General features: G+C 46.1%; 1 protein-coding gene across 1 annotated transcript in view; it reads left to right on the forward strand.

Annotated features, from left to right (window-relative positions):
- The first annotated feature begins 370 nt into the window (after nt 1-370).
- Nucleotides 371-25,675, forward strand: part of LOC142243820 (putative C-mannosyltransferase DPY19L4) — a 62,647-nt gene continuing 37,342 nt past the window's right edge. The window contains exons 1-3 of the mRNA XM_075316024.1: nt 371-383; nt 2,751-2,843; nt 14,708-14,829. Of these exons, the coding sequence (XP_075172139.1) occupies nt 371-383; nt 2,751-2,843; nt 14,708-14,829 (228 nt within the window). The remainder of the gene's footprint in view (nt 384-2,750; nt 2,844-14,707; nt 14,830-25,675) is intronic.

Raw genomic sequence — 25,675 nt, forward strand, 5'->3', positions numbered from 1 at the left:
CCGTTGCATCCATCACACAACGCAATGCAACGGATGCCGTTCAACGCAAGTGTGAAACTAGCCTTAATCTGCTCTTCTCTCCCTCTTATAACTGAGTTTGTTCCTGATCATAAGATATTGCAGTCAATCGCCTATAGTGCAATTTCTCCAACACGTGAAGGGTTCGTCCTTTACTCATATTTGCTGTCTTGCCTACATACCTGTGTATGTCTGCTGGTGTATAATGCATTACTTGTCCCTACTCAGGTCTGCTAGGGCTGATCGTCCTCCGGCTGGTGTCCCTGTATATTGAGTGCAGTGTCTGCTAATACTGTGCTTGAGGCAGAACCTCTCCATACATCTGTAGGACACGCACTGACCGGACACTACAATGGGGGATGCAGGTGAGTACAGGCCAGGTGGACAATGGAAATTGTGCTATGTCTCACAGCATGACAGGTGAGATGGGGCTAAATATCAGAATGGTGCATGCTCAGACAAGTCACATAGGTGACTATTGGTGTGTGTGTGTGTGTTTTCTGCTGTGGATGAGCACACCAAGCTGTCGCCCCGGCGCAGACCGGTGTGCTCGGATCTGGGGTGGTCGTGGCTCGAGGGGTCCGAACATGGGCTCGGCAAACACTCTGATCCTTGAAAGGGGATTATTTACAGGGGAGAAGTTTGTGACGTCACCTGCGGGTTGCGGTAATGGGAGTACCGGGGCAGATGGTGTGAAGCAGCAAGGTGGCAGTCTCTCTGCAGGTAGGGAAGGCCCTGGCCTCTGAGGTTTTGGTAGATTTGGGAAGGCAGGGATCAGGGTACTCAAGTGAGGTTTATAAAGTGTGTGCGCACACTCACTCACTCACGGGAGCCCGTCCAGGTGTCCACTCCCACTGGTGTTGCTTGGTAATCCGGAGCCTGCCTCCGTGCACGATTTATTGTCTGTTGTTGCCCCTTGGCTTGAAGCTGTTAGGGCCCTGCTCACTGTCTAGTGTAGCTGTGCACTTGAGGGCAGGCACTTTGTATTTCAGTGGGTTGCTTTTGTTTGGAAAACCCTGTCCCCCGCGTTGTGCTGATGTCTTCAATCTCTGAGCTCTTAGGGAAGTTCATGAATATGCTCTCCCTCCCAGGTTAATTATCAAAACGTTGAATCAAATCCTGACCTAGGGTTCTGTACCCTGTCGCGCTCGAACCGGTTAGTTCTTTTGGGTTTCTGATGCCAACAGTCCTCCTAGCATGTCTGTCGCACCCTTTTCCAATGTCACTGCTACCGGTCCCCGACTCCTCTGGTCCCGGACAACAGTCTGCGACCCAACCTCGGTCTAGCTCCCCAGGAGCTACTACTCCAGCTCCTCACTCCTTGAGGGCTCTAACTACTCTGCTCTTCCTCCCCTCCCATCAGTCTGCCTGACCCCTGAAAAACCCACTGGTGTGTCTGACAGGTCATGATGTGAGGTGTGGTTGGGATTTGTGGTGCTGATGGTAGTGACACCGGTCGTTAGGAACCTGGAACCATGGTGGGGTAGGTCCTGCACCCTGGGTGAAAGGATGCAGTTCCCTGTAGCACCCTGATAGTCAGGGGTGCTACATGTCTGCAATGAGGGGGAAAGAATAACTCAGTCACCTGATAACAGATTGTGGTTCATGGAGCCTATCTGGCTGTACACCACTTTCACCGACATGAGTATCATTTCATATTTTTTTTTTTTTCTTTTTTCTTTTTAAAACAACGCTGTAATTTTGGCTCCTGTAGAAACACTTCTGTGATTGCTTCTGCCCCTCCTTATATGTAAACACCTTCCAATGGGAGCCCTCTACTTCCATTGGCTGCAGTGTTGGTCTGGGCCCAGGCTCCCCCACTGATGGCTGAGGAGCTGCTGCAATGTTGCTTCAGTATAGATCAATCTGCTGTGGGCGGTGCCATTATCTAAGTCCCAGAACCCCCGCCCCCTTTACATAAGGTTTGCCAGTCTCATTACTGTCACATGATTAAGGGGTGCTTCACACACAGCGAGATCCCTGCTGAGATGTCTGCTGAGTGACGTTTTTTGTGACGCAGCAGTGACCTCATTAGCGATCTCGCTGTGTGTGACACTGAGCAGCGATCTGGCCCCTGCTGTGAGATCGCTGCTCGTTACACACAGCCCTGGTTCGTTTTTTTTTTTTTATTTTTTATTTTATATTGCTGCTCTCCCGCTGTGACGCACAGATCGCTGTGTGTGACAGCGAGAGAGCGACGAAATGAAGCGAGCAGGGAGTAGGAGCCGGCATCTGGCAGCTGCAGTAAGCTGTAACCAGGGTAAACATCGGGTAACCAAGGTGGCTACCTGATATTTACCTTCGTTACCAGCCTCCACCGCTCTCACGTTGCCAGTGCCGGCTCTCTGCACATGTAGCTGCAGTACACATCGGGTTAATTAACCCGATGTGTACTGTAGCTGGAAGAGCAGGGAGCCAGTGCTAAGCAGTGTGCGCGGCTCCCTGCTCTCTGCACATGTAGCGATGTTATGATCGCTGCTGCGTCGCTGTGTTTGACAGCTAAGCAGCGATCATAACAGCTCATATCATATGATCATAAGGCCGGCTTCACATGTCTAACACATCCATGAAGGACAGACAATGATGTCCAGACTGGCCACAGGTCTCCAGTGTCCTGTGGTGGTCAAGACAAAGATTCACTGGCTGGTCCATGTGTCAGTTTTGCACTTTTAGTACAGACTATCTAAAACAGTGTAACCTGTGTGTATATATTATATTTTTCCCTTTTTAAGGTGCACGTAGGAGGCGGAGAGCAAGGGCTCCTCCACCAGAATTGCAGGATGGCCGAAGGCATAGAGAAGGCAATAACACTGAAGTAGGAAATGGTAAGTTTTGTATAGAAACTCAGTGCTCTGCACTGGACTTCATAGATTCAGTCTCGCTGCTTGTTAGATGGATATCTTCCTCCTGCTTTCACCCTGCACCACATCCATCTGGATCTGTATTATGTCTGGAGTTAGGCTCTATGCGCAGTGTGTTGGTGGTGGTGTGTGTTTTTGGTGGTGGTTTTTGATGGAAAAAAAACCAGCCAAGGTACAGCAAACAACTGAGGGCTGATGTTAGGGTGGGAAGGGCAATTGTTATTTGGCCCTTTCCAGCCTAACCATAGCAGCCCACAGCTGCCCCAGAAGTGGCGCATCCATAAGTTGGGCCCGACTCTTCCTGGTGCGGTGGCTATCAGGGTAATAAGGCTTTAACAGCCCACTGCTACTACTAAGGGCTCATTCACATGACCGTTCCGTCTGTCCTGGTGAGTTCCTTTTTTTTTTTTTTTTTTGCCGACCCATAGACAGGACCATCTTTTCAATGTCTTGTGTAGGATCGGATGGCACACAGTAGAACGTCCGTGTCCATCCGATCCTACAAAAAAACACATCGGATGCCGTATGTCCGTTCCGTTATTATGGAACATGTACTCTTCTGTTCCGTAATAACGGACCGTGACTCAATACAAGTCAATGGGCCCACAAAATCCCTGGAAGCCGCACGGAGCACTTCCGTGTGACCTCCGTCAGGTGCCTGTGAAGTCTTTGTCCCGCTCCCTGCCAGCCCCGCACAGCAGTGTCAGTGTCTGCCCGCACTGCAGTATCAGCAGCTTCTCACTCCTGACGTCAGCGCTGTCACTGACTTCTATGCCCGCCACATTCTCACGTCTTGTGGGCGACCCGAGACCGTCACTAGCGGTGACGTCACGGGCTCCCGCGATTCTTCGCTGTGAATGTGGCGGGCAATGGAAGTCAGTGACAGCGCTGACGTCAGGAGTGCGGGAGATAGTCACAGCAGGTAATGATCTAATCTAACCACCTGCCAGCAGCTCTTTTCATCCCCTGCAGTGACCTGGCTGACCTATTGATGTTAGCTCAGGTCACTGCACTACTCTCCCAGCCAATGGGGAACATTCTGTTCTTTGACTTGGATAGTGACTATGGTATGGATCATCGTGGGACCCACTTATTGGATTACGCCAGACCTGGATTTGTTTTATCTTTTCAATAAATTGGTGAACGAGGGAATGTTTTGGGAGTGTTTTTATTTAAAAAAAGAGTTTTGTTTTTTTTTGTTAGACCTGGCCATCTGTGATTGGTTGCTGTCACTCAGCATAGGGGTGGGTCTGACTGCAATTAATCAGACACTTGTGGTCAGGAGAAGCAGTGAATATGTATGAGCCTGATGAGCGGCCGACTCGGGATGAACAAAGAGCTGCCACAGGAGCAGTGTGACAGCCGCCCCAGTGATCCGTGAGTATGTAGCGCTTAGAGAGAGAGATACTGACACCCCAAAATCACTCCAGCAATGATTGTCATTCTAGAACTAAGTTCGTGAGCTGCACTTTTGTTGACAAAACCGCAAGCAAAATGCAAACAATTTGTAACCATGTGTTTTGCATACGTGTTTCAACCCCGCATTTATTTCAATGGGTGACAAATGCAACAATGAACACTTTGCTTCTTTTGTCAAATTTTGTAAAAAAAAAAAAAATTCTGACAACTGCTCCTCCTCTGTCCCTGCCCTGAAAGTCTGTATCCTAGTATCCTAGACCCTTAATCATATAAATAAGGGCTTACCAGTGCCCAACACATGGTCCCTCCCCCACCTCTTGCCTATGTTGCGGGCAGGGGACAGACCACAGCAGGGAGGCTGTTAGAGACGCTCGGATCCGGGGTAATGGCGGTGGCTCGATGGGGAGCCGGACCTGGGCATGAGCACCAGTCCATTGCCCGCAAGTGAAAAGGGGGTAATTAGATGGGGAAGGTTTTGTCAGTGACTCCACCCGTGGTGTGCGGTGATTGTGGGTGACACCGCTGGTGCCGCTGGGGGTTTTGCATGGGACTGATGGAGTGGGGCAGCTGGATGTTATCCCCTCCACGGGTGGGGGAGATATTGTCCCGGGGCCCGAATACAGGTGGGATGGTGCTGCGGAGCGCAATTTGCAGGTTGGACCGGGTGATATTGGTGTACTCACAGTTCCTCAATAACTTTACACAGAGTCCAGATAGTAAACCAAATTACCAGTGACCTCCGGCGGGTGTGTTCAGGTCCCACACCCTAGTACAGCAAACAGGGGTCCCTTCCTCCTGCACTTAGTATTGTATCCTTGTTGCTGACTACTCCGCATGAAACTGGGAAGTCCACTTCCAGTGATACTGTGTGTTGGGAGCTGTGGCCCGCAACAACTGACCCGTGGGATCTTAGCAGGCAATTGCGGAGCCCTATCCCCCTTGTTGGCCTCGTCTCACTCTATCTGGGCCTCCTGTGGGACAAGACCTGAAATCTTGTCCCTGGCTGGTCAATTAGTAAGGTGCGTGAAGCTGTCCTTGCTCCAGCATCCAGGTACCCTGTCTGTGCACAGCCTCCGTACCGGATTCCCGCTGTCGGTACCGGCAGGCTACAACCCTGCCCCGGTCCACTTAAGGTTCCCCGCGACCGGATCTCCGTCGCCTGTGGCCCTGTCTGCCGACTGCCACCTAGTCAGTAGTCCAGGAGCTCCAACCCCTGACTACCTTGTCACTTAACACATCTCTCTTCCTCCTCCTTAGCTTGACTGTCTTGTTTCCTTCCAGAACACCTCAGGACCACTAGGTGGGCGTCACCATCTGCTTGGCCCCGCCCACTGGTGTCCCTATTGTCATGGTGGGTGACTAGGCTTTGCTGGCTGGTGTTATGTACCTGGATGTGGGGTTGTGATGGAGGACCAAAGAGGAGGGAATCCTGCACCTGGAAGAGGGGTGCAGTCATCTGTGACACCCTGATTTTGTCAGGGCATCACACCTAAACGTGCATTGAACCAGAGAGGTGGTGATAAGCCCATAATCCCCAAAATGCTGCAGAGTGCACTAGTACATGTCCCATTACTCTTCTTCATTTTTGGGAAATTTACTATTCAAAGATTTGCAAGAGATGGAAACATCTGTCTTTTCAGATCTAGATTAATAAGCCTAGTTGACACTTCTACAAGCTGAAATGCCTGATAACAGGGAACAGTAGTGCATTTATCTTGCTGGCTAGTAGGGATGTTATCACAACCTGTCAGGTCTTCATCCCTGGTCAGTTCTCTCATGGGTGGCATGGTGGCTCAGTGGTTGGCACTGCAGTCTTGCAGTGCTGGGGTCTTGGGTTCAAATCCCACCATGGACAACATCTGCAAGGAGTTTGTATGTTCTCCCCGTGTTTGCGTGGGTTTCCTCCGGGTACTCTGGTTTCCTCCCACACTCCAAAGACATACAGATAGGGACTCTAGATTGGCAACACTGTCCCCATTGGGGCTCACAATGTATGTAAAGCAGTGTAGAATTAACAGTGCTATATAAATGAATAAAATTATTTCCCTCCTTTCTATATTCTCATGTTTATAATTGGTCGGTCTGCCACTACCTGCATTAATCCTCCATCCCGGAGATCTGTGTAGATGAAGGAGGCCAGGTATTGAGTGACTTTCTTTATGGGGCTGGTCTCTATTCTAATGCATTGGATAAAGTGTCTGGTAGAGCAGTCAGAATCCTGCATTGTTCCAGCTGGTACTCTACAGAGTGGACTTGCTGGGAGTTGTAGTTTTTTAATGTTATGTAGCCTCACCCTCTATTACAAGAACTATTCCCACCCCAAATAGTCATCTGTCTAAACATGACCATCTCTTCCGTAGGGGTTGACCTTCAGTGGCTTATGAAAATCTTGGTTGGTTGCCTTTTGACGCTTGCCATTTGCTTGATGTATGGAGTCTACCTCTTCACCTTTCATGAGCAAAAGTTTTTGTTTTCCAGCCGCACAGTAAGTCGTCAAACTTTAGAGTAAATACTAATGTGTAACGAGTCCTTAATTGGCATATAATGCTGATTGTCTCATACAGCAGGTAATAAGAATCTGCGGGATGTGGAGGAAAGTCGTCACTCTGCTTCTGACACTTAGTGACTGCAGACTTTTCTGCACAGGACAACCCCCTTTAAGTGACTGCGCACATGAATCTTCACAGCTCGCAAACTGTACGCTGCACCGATTTTATGGTTTCTGAGCTGGGAATAGTAGTCACATGACTGCAATTGGGCAATATGCATGTTCCCGGCCTCACTCAATGCAAGTGTGTGCAAGGCCACACTCACTAGACAGCTACGCCACACTGCATGCTGGGAGGATTCATAGGTCTTCAGTCAGAGCAACTGCATACTTATACCAGACAAAGTTTGACTGCAGTGCAGTTTGGTATGAGAAGATTTGGATTGCAAATCCATGCAATTGTCTAATATATATATATATATATATATATATATATATATATATATATATATATTATATATATATATATATATATATATATATATATATATATATATATATATATATATATATATATATATATATATATATATATATATATATATATATATATATATATATATATATATATTACACACACACACACACACCCCATGCACATATAATGGAGGCAGCACATCATATCATGCATGGAGCAGACCACATCAAATCTGTTTGCATAATTCCCATACACCACTATCTCACTATTTTGACAGCTGTGCAACTTCCTACCTCTGAATTGGGAGGCTGGCTCCCTCCACATAGTACGAGGCAGGAAGTCTTACACAGCTGTAAAAATAGAAAGGCAGTGGAGAACCTGGTCGTCAGCATTTTGTGTTTTTTAACTAATTACAGTTACAAGGTGGAAAAAAAAATGATCCTGCACTACTCGGGTTTACCTTCACAATCAAACAACGTGGACAAGGAGGTACACACTTTCCGTATGGCAAATGTCCAGAGGATTATCCACAAAATCTCAAAGTCCATTTAAAATAATTTATTCCAAAAAAGTGCATAAAAAATAGGCAGTGGCAAAGCCGGTGCGAGCTCCTCCAGGACTACAGCTGTTTGTTCCTTCTAAGGCTACTTTCACACCTCCGGTTTTTGCTCTGCGGCACAATACGGCGCTCTGCAGAAAAAACCGCAACCGTTTTTTTTTTGCCGCCGGGTTGGTTTTTTTTGTTTTTTTTTTTGCATAGACTTACATTAGTGCCGCAGGGGGCTTGCGTTCGGTCCCGGTTTTTGCCGCATGCGGCAGATTTAGCCGATGCCTTGCGGCCGGATGGAACGTTGCCTGCAACGTTTTTTGCTCCGGCAAAAAAAACACGCATCGCGCCGCATCCGGCCACTGCGGTGCATTTTTCAATGCATGCCTATGGACGCTGGATGCGGCGCAATGCGGAAAAAAAAACGCATCCGGCCGCCGCATGCGGTTTCTTCCACTGCGCATGCTCAGTAGCATGCCGCAACCGGAAAAAAACGGACGGGCCGCATGTAAAAACTTATGCAAAGGATGCGGTGTTTTCGCCGCATCCGTTGCATAGGTTTCACAGCCGGATTGAGCCGCACTGCTCAAACCGGATGTGTGAAAGTAGCCTTAGGGGGTGGGTTCCATCCATTTTCCATGGACCTGTAGAAGCGCATGGAGTGCAAAACTGCTGTAGTCCTGGAGGAGCTCACACCCGACTTTGCCACTGCCTACTACCCGACTTTGCCACTGCCTACTTTATGCACTTTTTTTTTTTTTTTTATAAAAAAAAAAATCTACTTTAACTGACTTTGGAGTTAAGCCACCCTTTCCTAGGTGTCTGTCCATAACGGTACATCTACCCTAGTAGCTCTAATTCTCTTCCCCCTTCTATTTAGCAATTGCTGTCAGATGCATTTTTTTTTCTTCTCATCTAGGACACTGATCGAGAAATCACCTTCCAGGGAGCTGGTGCAATTTACTACTCGTTCTATAGGGACATGCTTCGGGCACCAACATTTGAAAAAGGTAAAGGACTTTTAATTTTCGAAGGGTGGGGTTTATGAAACTTCTCTACTTGCCTGGTGCAACAATGGCTGCAGTGGTCACAGGATAATCATTGGTTGCAGCTATCACTACTCCATTCAAGTGGAAAAACGGTGAGTCTTTAGCTGAGTTGTCTTGTCTATAGTAGACACATTGTCAGATGTAAATGGAACTACTGGAGGTGTAAGAAGAGACTGCAGAGCAGTTCTGCTACCTCACAACACTCCCTCAATGGATGTGTCCAATGGCCGGAAAGGTGTGTGTGTGTGTGTGTGTGTGTGTTATATATAGCATTCAAGAATGCTGTGTATAAGTGCCCAGGCCACTCCTGTATAACACAAACTCCTTATACTCAACTGGCTGTTGCTGGCCTCTTTCCAGCACCTCATCCATTTTGCGCAAAAATCACAATCGTCCTGCCCAGCCCCATGTGCATGACGTGTCCTTCACACAGCGGCCGCCATTGCACTCCTGCGCATGCACACTTTGATCTGAGTACAAAGTACTGTAATGCGCCAGCGTGAAGGTCAAAGACTGCCCGCACATGCATACTACAGTACTTTAAGCTGCCCTCAGCTGGACAGCTTAAAGTGTGCAATGGCAGCCTTTGTGAATGACGCAGCACGGGTCATCCACACAGAGCTGTGCAGGAGATCAGCAATCACTCAAGATGGAGGAGGCGCTGGACCGAGAGCAGCAACACCCATTGGACTACACCACCCCTTTGAGTATTATAAGGATGTTTTGTTATACTGTACGGTGCAGCCTGGGCTCTTATATACAGTGTGTGTGTGTGTACACTGGTGGTGGCCGCAGCTTATAAGGGAAATTCCTGGTGACAAGTTCCCTTTTGAAGGGAACCTGTCACCAGTGGTTTGTGTTTTGTGTCTTTTTGTTGTTTTTGGTTAGCCTACAAGCTGCAGTAACCACCAGTGGGCTCTTGTATACAGCATTCTAACATTCCGTATATAAGAGTTCAGACCGCTGTGTAGAACATTAACCCTTTATAATACTCGCCTAAACTAGTCGCTGCAGTGGATGTGACTTAAATGGGCGTCTCCGTTGTCTGGTGCCGACGCCTCCTCTTTTGGCCATCTTTGTCCTCCATCTGAAGCCTGTACATGACGTGTCTACATCATAGGGCTGCTTCTCACTTGCGATTTTTCTCGCAGTAGAGCAATGCGAGAAAATCTTGCATTGGAATCGGACACATGTTAGTGAGTGATTCAGCTCTCATCTGCGTTTTTTTTTTTTTCTCCAAATCGGACTGAGAAAAAAATCGCAGCATGCTTTTTTGCAAGTTTCTACTGCGAGTCTCTCCAATGCAAGTCTATGGGAGTGTGTAAAAAATCGGATGTCACGGGACGGCACTCACACCATCCTAGTGACATCCGATTTTCTAAATACATTTCTCGCATGTTTCCTAAAACACTGGAAACGAGTGATGTCTCACAATGTCTGTCAATCACTATTCTGTCAGTTGGTCTCTATGCTCTCTGTCGGTCTTTCCCTGTCTGTCACTATCTCTGTCCCTCACTCTGTCCATGTCAGTCTATCCCTCTCTTCCCAAATCCCCCCCCCCCCCCCCGGCCGCTCATTATTCAATCTCTTATTCCCTGCTTTACCCGCCCACCGGCACCTATGATTGGTTGCAGTCACACGGCCCCCACACTGAGTGACAGCTGTCTCACTGCAACCAATCACAGCAGCCGGTGGGCGTGTCTATCCTGTGAATTAAAATAAATAAATTAAATAAGTTAAAAAAAGGCGTGCGGCCCCCCAATTTTAATACCAGCCAGATAAAGCCATAACGGCTGAAGGCTGGTATTCTCAGGATGGGGAGCTCCACGTTATGGGGAGCCCCCCAGCCTAACAAGATCAGCCAGCAGCCGCCCAGAATGGCCACATACATTAGATGGAACTGTTCTGGGACTGTACCCGGCTCTTCCCAATTTGCCCTGGTGCGTTGGCAATCGGGGTAATAAGGAGTTAATGGCAGCCCATAGCTGCTACTAAATCCTAGATTAATCATTGCAGACGTCTGAGACACCCCCAATGATTAACCTGTAAATTAAAGTTAATAAACACACAGTGAAAAAATACATTATTTGAAATAATAAACAATAACAAAGACCCTCGTTCACCACTTTATTAAGTATGCAAAAAACCCATCCTTGTCCGACGTAATCCACGAAGGTCCCGCGACGCTCTCAGCTCTGCTACATGAAGGTGACGAACTGCAGAAGACACCGCCGCTCCTGTCACCTCCACACAGCAACTGAGGTGAGTAGCGCGATCAGCTGAGCTGTCACTGAGGTTACTCGCGGCCACCGCTGGATCCTCCAACAGTGACAGCAAGTCGCCTGAGTGACAGCGATTAAGTCACAGGTGAGTTGCGGTCACGTGGGGAGGATCCAGCTAGCCGCGGGTAACCTGAGTGACGGCAGCGCTAATCGCGCTGCTCAATTCAGTCACTCAGGGGATTAGCGGTCACCGGTGAGTCCTTCACGGGTGACTGCTAATCAGGACGCGACACAGACAGAGCAGCGGCATGACAATGAAGTTGGGTGCAGTTCACCCGAGTTCATTCTGATCTTGCGGCTCTGTCTGTGGCTGCTGTCGTCTGCCATTCAGCTCTGCTACATGGTTGTCTGTGGCTGCTGTCAGCGGTCATGTAGCAGAGCTGAATTGCAGATGACAGCTGTTGAGAAACAAAGGATCACACACGCACTGCAATCATGAGAAAAATCTCAGGATCGCAGTGCAGTTGCATTGCACTCTGACCTAACGTGAACTAAAATCAGCCGAGTTTTTTTCAGCCACTCGGACTGATTTTACTCGCATAGATGTGTTTCCAGCCATACACACTCGCTGGTCCTGCACAGGCGCACTACAATACTTTTGATCTGCCCTGCTCAGGGCAGATCAAAGTGCACCTGCTCAGGACCTAAATGCCGACGAGTGTGTATGACGTAGGACACGTCATGCACCCAGGCTTCAGAAGATAAAGGACAAAGATGGCTGAAAGAGGAGGCGCCAGCACTGGAGGACAAAGACGCTCATTCGAGCTACATCCACTGCAGCGACCAGTTTAGGTGAGTATTATAAAGTGCTTTTATGTTCCACACAGCAGCCTGGGCTCTTATATACAGTATGTTAGTGACTCGCCCACCCAGGGGCTATGGGACACCCGGTGCCGGGCCGGACTAGTCCGGTGGTAGTCAGTGGTGGCTGGGGCCCAGCTCCGTTACCCTGGTGGGTGTCAGTAGAAAATGTGCTTGCTTGTTAATGGTTGTGTTCGTGACGCCACCTGTGGTATGCGGCTAATAAGCCCGCCGCTGCTGCGTGAGGCCACCGGGATGATGTGATGGCAGCTATGGTGGTACTGCTCCCCACAGGTGGAGCAATGCCCGGGGCACAGTTGGTGCTTGTGAATGTCTATGCAGAGGAAATAACTGAGGCGACTTCAAAGGTGCAGTTCCAGTTCTTTACTCACAGTTCTCGTCAGGGCAGAAGGACCCTTGGACTGCTGGAACCTCTGTCAGGGACCCTCCGTCTTCTGGGTGATTCAGAGTGTGAAATCCGGTACCCTTCTCTTAGTGTCCCTTCTCTGCTGTCTTCACTAGCCTTGCCTTAGTTAAGATGGACCTGGCTCGGCCTCCACTACAGCCTCCAGGCTGGGGGGTCACCTGTCGGCTGATTACCCCTTTTCTGAAGGTCTGCTATGGGTTCTGGCCTGGGAGCTTACAACGTCCCTGGGCCTCGGTTTTTACTGTTTGGAGATTGTCTTTGCACTCCTCCAGTCTCTAGGGACCCGTCCCCTGTCGCAGCTGGATCCCTCCACCGATGTCACTGTGGACCAGGCCACCGCAGCCTGCACCCCCGTGGCAGTTCTAGGGCCCTGCGTCCTTGGTACCCCTAGGCCTGCTCGTAGTAACTGTCAGGACTACCCGCGGCCCTGCGACCCCTTTCTGTCTCCTACGTGGTGTCACCTGGACCTCTGGGTCCCAGGGTCTTCACCAGGAAGCGTCTCTTTCAGTTCCTCTGCTCCTGGCTGACTTGGAGCTTCCTTTCTTTCTTTCTTTCTCCTTTCTTCCTTTCTTTCTTTCTTTCTTTCTTTTCTTTCTTTCTTTCTTTCTTTCTTTCTTTCTTTCTTTCTTCTTCTTTCTTTCTTTCTTTCTTTCTTTCTTTCTTTCTTTCTTCTTTCTTTCTTTCTTTCTTTCTTTCTCCTCCTTGCCTGCCTCCAGCAGGCCTCTTCCTCCCTCCTTGCTCTCGTTCTTGTTCTCCAACTACATGCTGCTTCTCTCTCTCCCTGAGGTAAACTGAAACTAACTTGACCTTCCTTTCTCTATCTGCTCTCTGGTGGCTCCTCCACCTCCCCAGTTGCTAAGCTACCACCCTATGGGAGCAGGGATGGGTCTTACAGCCCCTCTCAGCATGCAGCATGGGAGGGTTGCCTGCCACTTTCCCTGGTCCTGTGTGTCCCTAGCAATGGGTGTAGTGTGGATTTACCAGGGGACCGGAGTTCACTCTCTTCCTCTCCCAGAATGGGCATCACAACCGCTGATGGGGTGCAATGACCTGTGGCGACGGAAGCCTCAGGGGCGCCACATTAGAAGGCTGTATTTACGCCATATCCTGCAGTGATGACATTGCACTCTATAAGGCTAGTGTCACACTTGCGTTTTTTCCCTTCAGTCGCAATCCGCTGTTTCCCATAGACTTGTAAAGATGACGGATTGCGACAGATGTACCTGCGTTGCTTCCGCTGGGCGGAACATGTAACGTTAACTGCATGCGTTAAAATGACGCCAAGCAGCGGATTCCGTTACATCGTTAATAGTTATAATGGATCCCTATGGTGGCGGATTCCGTTGCAAGTGCTTTACAATGGAATTTGCCGCTGGATTCTGCGAATTTATACGGAGCATGCCCAGAATGAAGAAAAAAGAGAACTGAGCTGACGCATTCTGTTAGACGGACGCCAAACAGATGCAACGGGTCCGTTATTTCACAGGGAATCAGCTGATTCCTGTGTAATAACGGACCCGTTGCATCCGTTAACACACAAATAACGGATGCGTCAAAACGACGCGGCAACGGACCCAGCGGATTCAACCCAACGCAAGTGTGAAACTAGCCTAAACTGATCCATATAAGTGTCCACAGCCTATACTGCAGTTCTTATCAGCGGGATTAACTGTCCCTCGAGTGCTGAGAGGATCTGAGAGATCAGGCATCTATAACTTGGCTTTGAGCAGTCTCTGGATCTTATGTTCATTGCCTAACTTGATATAGGATTAGTGGCAGCCTGGATGTTTCATTCTCCTTAACAGACTGTCACTGAGGATAGAAGTGACTGAAACTCCAGCGTTCATACACCTCCCACCAAACTCTGTCCTTTCCTCAGCCTCAGACATCTTCCTACTTTTCCTGTCAGAAAAAGGACCCAGAAATGTCCTCACTGCTTCATTTCCTGTTGCCACATAAGGCACAGGTAGCACTGAGGGGTCAGTGGCTACATACAACTGGGAGCAGGGCTTCAGAGGCACAGATAACATGGCCTATGAGGGAACTTTCTAGTCATGTCTACTCTTTGGTCACTACATATTCCCTTTTGAGATGCTTAGACGCCCCTCCTGTTAGAGCAGAGAGCCATAGAAAAGAGCAGCCCACACTGGTGCATGACCATCCACAAAGGGTGACCACTTGCAGCTTTCCCTGGCAACATGGCTGAGCACCAAAGGTTTCAGCAGCCAGACCTGCAGCATTGAGGGGCTCAGAGTAACATGGGGTATATGGCTGAGCGGCTCCTAGGCAGGTATGGGCCATTGTACATGTAACTGCTTTATATTCTATTTTTTGCAGGAATAATTGAGCTGGTCTACAACAATAAGACTGTCCCCATGAGAACTCTGAATATCACTGAGCAGCTGGCGCTGTACCCGGAAGTAATTACGGTTATGCTGTACCAGTTTGTGGAAAGACAGGTAAAACCATATCCACCATCATCCCTACACAACTATCTACTGTCCATAACCAGACTTGTGTGGTTCTATCTTTACCTGATCATCTAATGCAGGGGTCTCTAACTCAGCTGAGTGAATGGGCCGCATATAGAAAAAAAATTATTGGGGGCCGCATTCTTTGTAGGACAAAGTGACATTTTTAATGATTCTATTTTTTTTTTAATCACTTTTTTTGCTTGATTATTATGACAAACCTGCACTTTTTTTGTTGTTTAAAAAAAAAATATCATGCTTTTATTTTTTTTTTTTTTTTTTTTTACATTTTATCCCCTTGTAATATTTTACAAATAGCAGCATCATATAGTAATCTTAGCTAACATCTTGTAGTAATGTCCCCATGCTGCAGTAATGTCCCCCATCGTGTGCCCTGTAGTATTGTGCCCGTTTTTTGTAGTAAAAAGAAAAAAATGCTCCACGTTTCCGGCGTCCAAAACGCTGCGGTGCAGTAAAAGCATAGTGTACGGGATTTCTAGAAATCCCATGCCCAATGTGCATGTACGGCCCGCAGTGAAAACTTGCCTGCGCTGCGGCTTGCAGAGGCCGCAGCATATGAATTTATGTTGCGGAGCCGCATGCATCCTCTCTAGGGAGAACTCGGCGAGGAGACCGCAGCACTCTGATCCCTAAACGCGGCACGGGCCACTGCAGTCTCCTGCGGAGGAGATATGCGGCCCTGCAGGTCAGGACCCGCCATGAGCACGTACCTTTACATGCTTGTTGTGGCCCGTGACGATCACGGTTCTAGACCCGGCAGGACTTCACTACAATTGAATGATTTGCGGTGCCACACTAAGGAGATGGCTGCTGCCCGCCAATCAGGTGACGTCTTACAGCAACGTCACTTCCTTGCATCTGATTGGCAGGCAGGAGCCATAGGTATAGCGCAGACATCTCCTCTGCGCAGCTCTGCAAATGATTCAATTGTAGTGAAGTCCTGCCACGGTGCCGACCCCCGGGCACAGAGCTGCGATCGTCACTGGGTCTGCGGGCCGCAACAAGCAGCCTCGGGGGGGCCGCATGCGGGCAGCGTGTTTGAGACCTGTGATTTAATGGATCAGTATCTGGTGGACTCAGTTGCACTGGAACACTAAGTTCACACAGTGCATCTTATTGCGTTTTTGGATGCATTTTTGAGGTCTCAAAGATGCACCAAAATGCATGCCTTGCCTTCCCTTCCCTCCGACATTTTGCTGGATCTGGCACACTCCAGTACAGTGCAATAGTGTACAATGGCATCGCAGCACCTCTGGTCATATGCTGTCATGTGACCGGAGCTTGCTGCGATGCCATTGTACACTATTGCACTGTACTGGAGTGTGCCAGATACAGCGAAATGTCGAATGTGTGAAATGGGCCTAAGGCTGGTTTCACACTACATCTTTTTAACATCCGTCCTTAACGTTATTTTAGCGGACAAGCGGATCCAGTGCAAATGCGTTTTCATTTCAATGCATTTGCAATGGACTCGCGTTAACATCCGTTCACCTGCGTTTGCCTGCGTTATAGTGCGGATCCAGTGACTTGCAGTTTTTTAACATGTTTCAAAAACGCTACTTGTAGCGTTTTTGAGCTCCGTCCAAATACTGCAAATTGCTGGATCCTGACTATAACGCACGCAAACGCAGGTGAACGCTGGCGTGCTGATAGACAGGATCCTGCTTTTGTACTGAGCATGCCCAGAAAGTACTGAGCATGCCCAGAACCAGTCTCGCGTGATCTGTCTATCTCTCTACTCCCTCCCTCACCCTCTCTCTATCTCTGTCTTTCCCCCTTCCTCTCTCTCCCACCTGAGAGCTACGGACACTCGTAACCAAGGTAAATATCGCGTAACCACTTCTCTTAGTTACCCGATGTTTACGTTGGTTACGCGTGCAGGCAGCCCTGCTCCTAGCAGCTGCAGACACTCGTAACCAAGATAAATATCGGGTATCCAAGGCCGATGGTTACCAGCGTCTGCAGCTGTCAGAAGCCTCCTCCCAGTCTAGTTCCCCTCACTCCCGATCACATGACTCCAATGCCCGCCCCTAAACATCCAGTGCAGGATCCTGCAAAATAACAGATGCGTTTGCATACGTTATTTGCTGTAAAAGCAGGATCCGTACTTCCGCTAAAATAACGTTTTCAGCGGATGTTAAAAAGACGTAGTGTGAAACGAGCCTTACATGTATGTTTCTTAAGTACGTGATGAGGCACATGAAAAATAGACTTCAAAAATGTGTAAAATTAAATGTATTTTATATTGAAAAAAAGACTTCATTATATGTTAAGTTACAGAAAAGGATAAATAGTATTGCACTTTAGCTTACGTGATTGATTCAATCAGTTAATTTCTTTTCTAAACTAGTAAAGTTTCTTCTCTTAATTATGCTTGTATGAGGCCTAGTTTGTCTCTGTGCGTCTGACATGCTGCAGCTCCTGACACTGCAGAGAAAAGTGGACCCCTCCCCCCTATTTCTTGTGATGGATATTTATGGGCTGAACTGCACCTGTCAACTGTACCTCTTAAAAAATCCTGCTTTAGGCACGATGTGACCTTCTGGACCAGAGGTCTCAAACACGTGGCCTGCGGGCTGCGTGCGGCCCCTCGGACGGCTTCATGTGGCCCCCAGGCCCATGCCCCTGTTGACCATCGCAATTGGTGCAGGGACTGCAGCCACTGTCTGCGCTTTGTCAGATGTGTAAAAAAAAAAAAAATGGTACCAATTAAAATGTCACTTTGTCCCGCAAAGAATGCCCCCCCCCCCCAAATTTTTATTTTTTCCTTTTTTCCTCTGTGCGGCCCATACACCCAGCAGAGTTTGAGACCCTTGATCTAGACCAGTGATGGCGAACGTATGGCACGCGTGCCACCAGGGGCATGCTGAGCCCATTCTGCTGGCACGCGTGCTGTTGCCCGACCCTGCAGCTTTGATCTGCTAGTGCAGTGGCGCCGGCAGATCAAATCTGTGTTGGAGCGGAGGAGACATTTCTCCTCCGCTCTGACACTCCTCCTCCCCCAGGCTGCAGGTGTGTTGCCTAGGAGACAGAGGAGTGTCAGTGAGCGGCGCCGGCGCTGTCTGCTGGCCACGTGGGAACTGAGGACCCAGCAGTTGTGGGTTGCTTTCTTTTTTTTTTTTTTTTTTAATATATAACTCGTGTGCGGCTGTGCCAAGGTGGGGATGGGGGGGGGGGGGGCAGCGCCAGCATGGGGTGGGTGAGGGGGAACGCACATGCCAGCATGGGGTGGGTGAACATGCATGTCAGGATGGGAGGAAACATGTGTAACGCCCCTGTAAACGGGTCGTTACAGGGTATTAAATGTTACCCCATTTTTCCCGGGCAGGTGGAAGAAGGGTCCCCACAACACACAGGAACATCACACTGGCAGGAAGGAGTTAACAGCATTTGCAGAAGTTTGTTCTGAGTCCATGACTCATCCTGTCTCCTTAATGAGCAGGTGGCTGGACACAGGCAGGTCCCCATGACAACCAAGGGGAGGGGGGCCTGAATAGGAGTGAGTTTAGTGCAGAGCACACAGAAGTTTTGGGGAGAACGTCAGAGGCTGCAAGGGAGAGCAGACATCCAGAGAACAGCTCCTGTTGAGGAGATGCCACATAACACCTAGAGGAGGGGAATGGAGCTGAGGACTGGGGTTCCCTGGAGAAAGTTGTACCCAGTGGCGGTTGTTAGGTCCGCTACCGGGGATGAGAGAGACAGAGGCGGCGAGTTCCCAAGATGCTCTATACCACGGGGATGGCACTAACGCACCAAAAGGGAGAGACCCCCAGAACACCTCACCGGACACCCCTTCCTCCTACCTGCCCGGGACCGACCAAAGGCTACAGGCGGCGAGGACCAGCACCCGGGTGCGATGTGAAACTGACTTTAAATAAAGAACTGGAACCGCACACCGTGACTGCTGTGAGTAATGCCGCCGCCCTGTGCCCCCGGTGTCCCTGAGGACTGTTGCCCTGGGTCTCATTAACCTCCCGGGGCTCCCCTGCTCCACCCGTGGGGAGCGATTCCATCCGGCTGCCCGTAACACCTGCCCCGGAGAGAGACCGCACAGCGGCGGCTTAACACCTGGCCGCAAACCACGGGTGGCGCTGCAAGCACCCCCCCCCGTCCCGTACAGTTTCCCCCCCCGGGACCCCGTTACCCTCCTTCCATCCCCCTTGTAACACCGGACTGACGGTCGGACTTTCCTTTTATTGAAACCCGCCGGGGGTCACGGAAGCTGGGTCGGGCCACTCACAGCCTGACCCCCGAATACCAGCGGCCCGGTGACCGTGCGAGCCCTGCAAGCCACAGCGTGGGCGTTTCACATGCATGCCAGGATGGGGGAAACATGCATGCCAGGATGGGGGAAACATGCCACGATAGGGTACATTTACCAGGAAGGGGTACATTTACCTGGATGGGGGTAAATTAACCAGGATTGGGAACATTTACCAGGATGGAGGACATTTACCAGGAATGGGGTACATGCCATGATGGGGGAACATTTACAAGGATGGGCAATATGTCAGGATGGGGTACATTTACCAGCATGAGGGAACATGCCAGAATGGGTAACATTTACCAGGATGGAGGACATTTACCAGGATGGGGCCGTGATAGGGACAAATATACCAGAATGTAGGAAATGTATACACGGATGGGGGACATGTTTACCAGGAAGTGGCCAGGAAGGGGACATAACTACACAATGAAGGAGGGGAGCCACTCGTACGTCTTTATGGGATTTCAAGATGTTCAGACTTTGAAATGTAGATGTGGATTACAGGGTGACCTCTGATTGCATTCCAGGCTAAAATCTCTGTCTAATATGCTGCAATTTATTTCCAGAAAGATCAATCCAACTGCTGTCTGGAAAGGGCTCAGCTTCAATGTGTGGTAAGCATGAGCGTGATGCCCCTGCTGAAGAGAAGACGGCAAAGGTAAGGTTACAATCAATTATTTACATATGATTGGTTGGCACTTTGGAAAAAAAATTGGGTTTAGGGCTACAGTTTGGGCACTCGGCCTGTAAAAGGTTCGCCATGACTGATCTAGACTGATGGATAACAGGACATATACTTCTGGTATGTCAGCAGTTATCTATGAGTTCTGTTATCAAACTGTATGAAAAATTACTAAATGTGAACTTTTTACACACACACTAAGTGTTTTTTTTTTTTTTTTGGGGCAAAAAAGGCTAAATCTTTGTGGTTTGGAAAGATGCACTGTGTGAACATGGCCTAACATAGTGTTTAATATGAATGCAACTGGCAACTTAACAACCTTCCATATCAGCATTTGATTTATTATAGAACTACTGAATTACCAGGGATATAATCTCGAATTAGTAGTTGCATTTAATCTGATGCATCCAATTAATCACTATCCTTGCAATTTCAGAGGTGATAATGTTAGTTTGCTTGGAAGGTTCAGTTCTCCTAATGTAGGGTAGTAAGTATCCCTGGTATCTAGTGGTTGGGTAAATGGTCCATCAGTCTGAGCTGCTCTGTTGGAGTCTAATGTCAGTTACCAGCTGATATTCCTTTCCCTTGGTTTTCTGCGTCTAACCTTTATTAATTGTACCAAAACCAGAGGTGGTGCCCTTGTTTCTATTATACTTTACCTCTGTTCCACTCCTGGTTTTGCCTTACAAACAAGGCCTTATAGTATCCATTCTGGCACCTGCTCACATTGCCGGGACATACTAAAAAGAATGATGAAAAGGAATAAATAAAAAGAATGAAGATAATACACCTAATAAGTTATCTTATGTAGATGTATAAAAGGTTTCTTGGGCAAGTTACACATGGAATGAACATGAAATATCTGTAGATAATAGGAGAATGAATGCATATGGCAGATAACCAGGTGTATATTATGTTACCTGAGCATTATAGGTGTGGAATGATCATGAAATATCAGTAGATAATAGGAAAATAAACGCATATGGCATATAACCAGGTGTATATTATGTTACCTGAGCATTATAGGTGTGGAATGATTATGAAATATCTGTAGATAATAGGAGAATGAGCGCATATGGCATATAACCAGGTGTATATTATGTTACCTGAGCATTATAGGTGTGCAATGATCATGAAATATCAGTAGATAATAGGAAAATAAACGCATATGGCATATAACCAGGTGTATATTATGTTACCTGAGCATTATAGGTGTGGAATGATTATGAAATATCTGTAGATAATAGGAGAATGAACACATATGGCATATAACCAGGAGTATATTACGTTACCTGAGCATTATAGGTGTGGAATGAAGATGAAATATCTGTAGATAATAGGAGAATGAATGCATATGGCATATAACCAGGTGTATATTATGTTACCTGAGCATTATAGGTGAGGAATGATTATGAAATATCTGTAGATAATAGGAGAATGAACGTATATGGCATATAACCAGGTGTATATTATGTTACCTGAGCATTATAGGTGTGGAATGATCATGAAATATCTGTAGATAATAGGAAAATGAATGCATATGGCATATAACCAGGTGTATATAATGTTACCTGAGCATTATAGGTGTGGAATGATCATGAAATATCTGTAGATAATAGGAGAATGAACGCATATGGCATATAACCAGGTGTATATTATGTTACCTGAGCATTATAGGTGTGGAATGATTATGAAATATCTGTAGATAATAGGAGAATGAACACATATGGCATATAACCAGGAGTATATTATGTTACCTGAGCATTATAGGTGAGGAATGATCATGAAATATCTGTAGATAATAGGAGAATGAATGCATATGGCATATAACCAGGTGTATATTATGTTACCTGAGCATTATAGGTGTGGAATGATCATGAAATATCTGTAGATAATAGGAGAATGAACACATATGGCATATAACCAGGTGTATATTATGTTACCTGAGCATTATAGGTGTGGAATGATCATGAAATATCTGCAGAGATTAGGAAAATGAACACACATCCCATATAACCAGATGCATATTATGTTACCTGAGCATTATAGGTGTGGAATGATTATGAAATATCTGTAGATAATAGAAGAATGAACGCATATGGCATATAACCAGGTGTATATTACGTTACCTGAGCATTATAGGTGTGGAATGATCATGAAATATCTGTAGATAATAGGAGAATGAGCGCATATGCCATATAACCAGGTGTATATTATGTTACCTGAGCATTATAGGTGTGGAATGATCAAGAAATATCTGTAGATAATAGGAGAATGAATGCATATGGCATATAACCAGGTGTATATTACGTTACCTGAGCATTATAGGTGTGGAATGAACATGAAATATCTGTAGATAATAGGAGAATGAATGCATATGGCATATAACCAGGTGTATATTATGTTACCTGAGCATTATAGGTGTGGAATGATCATGAAATATCTGTAGATAATAGGAGAATGATCGGCTGCAGGGAGTGAGGAAAAGGTGAGTATAAACGTTTGTTTTTTTTTTCTCTATGCTATAGGATACAGGCCATATACCAGGATGGTATATGAGCACGATGGGGGCATATAGCAGGATGGGAGTATATGAGCAGGAGGGATGGGGGGTATATGAACAGGATGGGGGTATATGAACAGGATGGGGGTATATATACAGGATGGGAGTATATGAGCAGGACGGATGGGGGGTATATGAGCAGGATGGGGGGTATATGAGCAGGATGGGTTGTATATGAACAGGATGGGAGTATATGAGCAGGATGGATAGGGGGTATATGAACAGTATGGGGGTATATGAACAGGATGGGAGTATATGAGCAGGATGGATGGGGGTTATATGAACAGGATGGGGGTATATGAACTGGATGGGAGTATATGAGCAGGATGGGGGGTATATGAACAGGATGGGGGTATATGAACAGGATGGGAGTATATGAGCAGGATGGGGGAATATGAACAGGATGGGGTATATGAATAGGATGGGGGAATATGAGCATGATGCTGGTATATAAGCAGGATGGGGGTATATGAGCAAAATGGGGGTTTATAGCAGGATCATATATAAGGCAGGAGGATCATTACCAGGATGGGGTACCTTAGTAGAGAATTTGGGGACATTACCCCCATAACAGTGTCAGCAGCAAATCCTCGCCCCATATCAGTGTGTCATGACCACATTTTTTTGCTTAAAGTTTTATTTTCCTATTTTCCTCCTCTAAAACAAGGGTGCGTCTTATAGTCCGGTGCGTCTTATAGTCCAAAAATACGGTATATGCTATATGCGTTCATTTTCCTAATATCTACAGATATTTCATGATCATTCCACACCTATAATGCTCAGGTAACATAATATACACCTGGTTATATGGCATATGCCTTCATTCTCCTATTATCTACAGATATTTCATGTTCATTCCACACCTATAATGCTCAGGTAACATAATATACACCTGGTTATATGCCATATGCGTTCATTCTCCTATTATCTACAGATATTTCCTGATCATTCCACACCTATAATGCTCGGGTAACATAATATACACCTGGTTATATGGCATATGCGTTCATTCTCCTATTATCTACAGATATTTCATGATCATTCCACACCTATAAAGCTCAGGTAACATAATATACACCTGGTTATATGGCATATGCGTTCATTCTCCTATTATCTACAGATATTTCATGATCATTCCACACCTATAATGCTCAGATAACATAATATACACCTGGTTATATGCCATATGCGTTCATTTTCCTATTTATCTACAGATATTTCATGATCATTCCACACCTATAATGCTCGGGTAACATAATATACACCTGGTTATATGGCATATGCATTCATTCTCCTATTATCTACAGATATTTCATGATCATTCCACACCTATAATGCTCAGGTAACATAATATACACCTGGTTATATGCCATATGCATTCATTCTCCTATTATCTACATATATTTCATGATCATTCCACACCTATAATGCTCAAGTAACGTAATATACACCTGGTTATATTCCATATGCATTCATTCTCCTATTATCTACAGATATTTCATGATCATTCCACACCTATAATGCTCAGGTTACGTAATATACACCTGGTTATATGGCATATGCGTTCATTCTCCTATTATCTACAGATATTTCATGATCATTCCACACCTATAATGCTCAGGTAACATAATATACACCTGGTTATATGGCATATGCATTCATTTTCCTATTATCTACAGATATTTCATGATCATTCCACACCTATAATGCTCAGATAACATAATATACACCTGGTTATATGGCATATGCATTCATTTTCCTATTATCTACAGATATTTCATGATCATTCCACACCTATAATGCTCAGGTTACGTAATATACACCTGGTTATATGGCATATGCGTTCATTCTCCTATTATCTACAGATATTTCATGATCATTCCACACCTATAATGCTCAGGTAACATAATATACACCTGGTTATATGCCATATGTGTTCATTCTCCTATTATCTACAGATATTTCATGATCATTCCACACCTATAATGCTCAGGTAACGTAATATACACCTGGTTATATGCCATATGCGTTCATTCTCCTATTATCTACAGATATTTCATGATCATTCCACACCTATAATGCTCAGGTAACATAATATACACCTGGTTATATGCCATATGCATTCATTCTCCTATTATCTACAGATATTTCATGATCATTCCACACCTATAATGCTCAGGTAACATAATATACACCTGGTTATATGCCATATGCATTCATTCTCCTATTATCTACAGATATTTCATGATCATTCCACACCTATAATGCTCAGGTAACATAATATACACCTGGTTATATGGCATATGCATTCATTTTCCTATTATCTACAGATATTTCATGATCATTCCACACCTATAATGCTCAGATAACATAATATACACCTGGTTATATGCCATATGCATTCATTTTCCTATTATCTACAGATATTTCATGATCATTCCACACCTATAATGCTCAGGTTACGTAATATACACCTGGTTATATGGCATATGCGTTCATTCTCCTATTATCTACAGATATTTCATGATCATTCCACACCTATAATGCTCAGGTAACATAATATACACCTGGTTATATGGCATATGCATTCATTTTCCTATTATCTACAGATATTTCATGATCATTCCACACCTATAATGCTCAGATAACATAATATACACCTGGTTATATGGCATATGCATTCATTTTCCTATTATCTACAGATATTTCATGATCATTCCACACCTATAATGCTCAGGTTACGTAATATACACCTGGTTATATGGCATATGCGTTCATTCTCCTATTATCTACAGATATTTCATGATCATTCCACACCTATAATGCTCAGGTAACATAATATACACCTGGTTATATGCCATATGTGTTCATTCTCCTATTATCTACAGATATTTCATGATCATTCCACACCTATAATGCTCAGGTTACGTAATATACACCTGGTTATATGGCATATGCATTCATTTTCCTATTATCTACAGATATTTCATGATCATTCCACACCTATAATGCTCAGGTAACATAATATACACCTGGTTATATGCCATATGCGTTCATTCTCCTATTATCTACAGATATTTCATGATCATTCCACACCTATAATGCTCAGGTAACATAATATACACCTGGTTATATGCCATATGTGTTCATTCTCCTATTATCTACAGATATTTCATGATCATTCCACACCTATAATGCTCAGGTAACATAATATACACCTGGTTATATGCCATATGTGTTCATTCTCCTATTATCTACAGATATTTCATGATCATTCCACACCTATAATGCTCAGGTAATA

Source organism: Anomaloglossus baeobatrachus, chromosome 6 (genome assembly GCF_048569485.1).
Source record: "Anomaloglossus baeobatrachus isolate aAnoBae1 chromosome 6, aAnoBae1.hap1, whole genome shotgun sequence".
Taxonomy (NCBI): Eukaryota; Metazoa; Chordata; class Amphibia; order Anura; family Aromobatidae; genus Anomaloglossus; species Anomaloglossus baeobatrachus.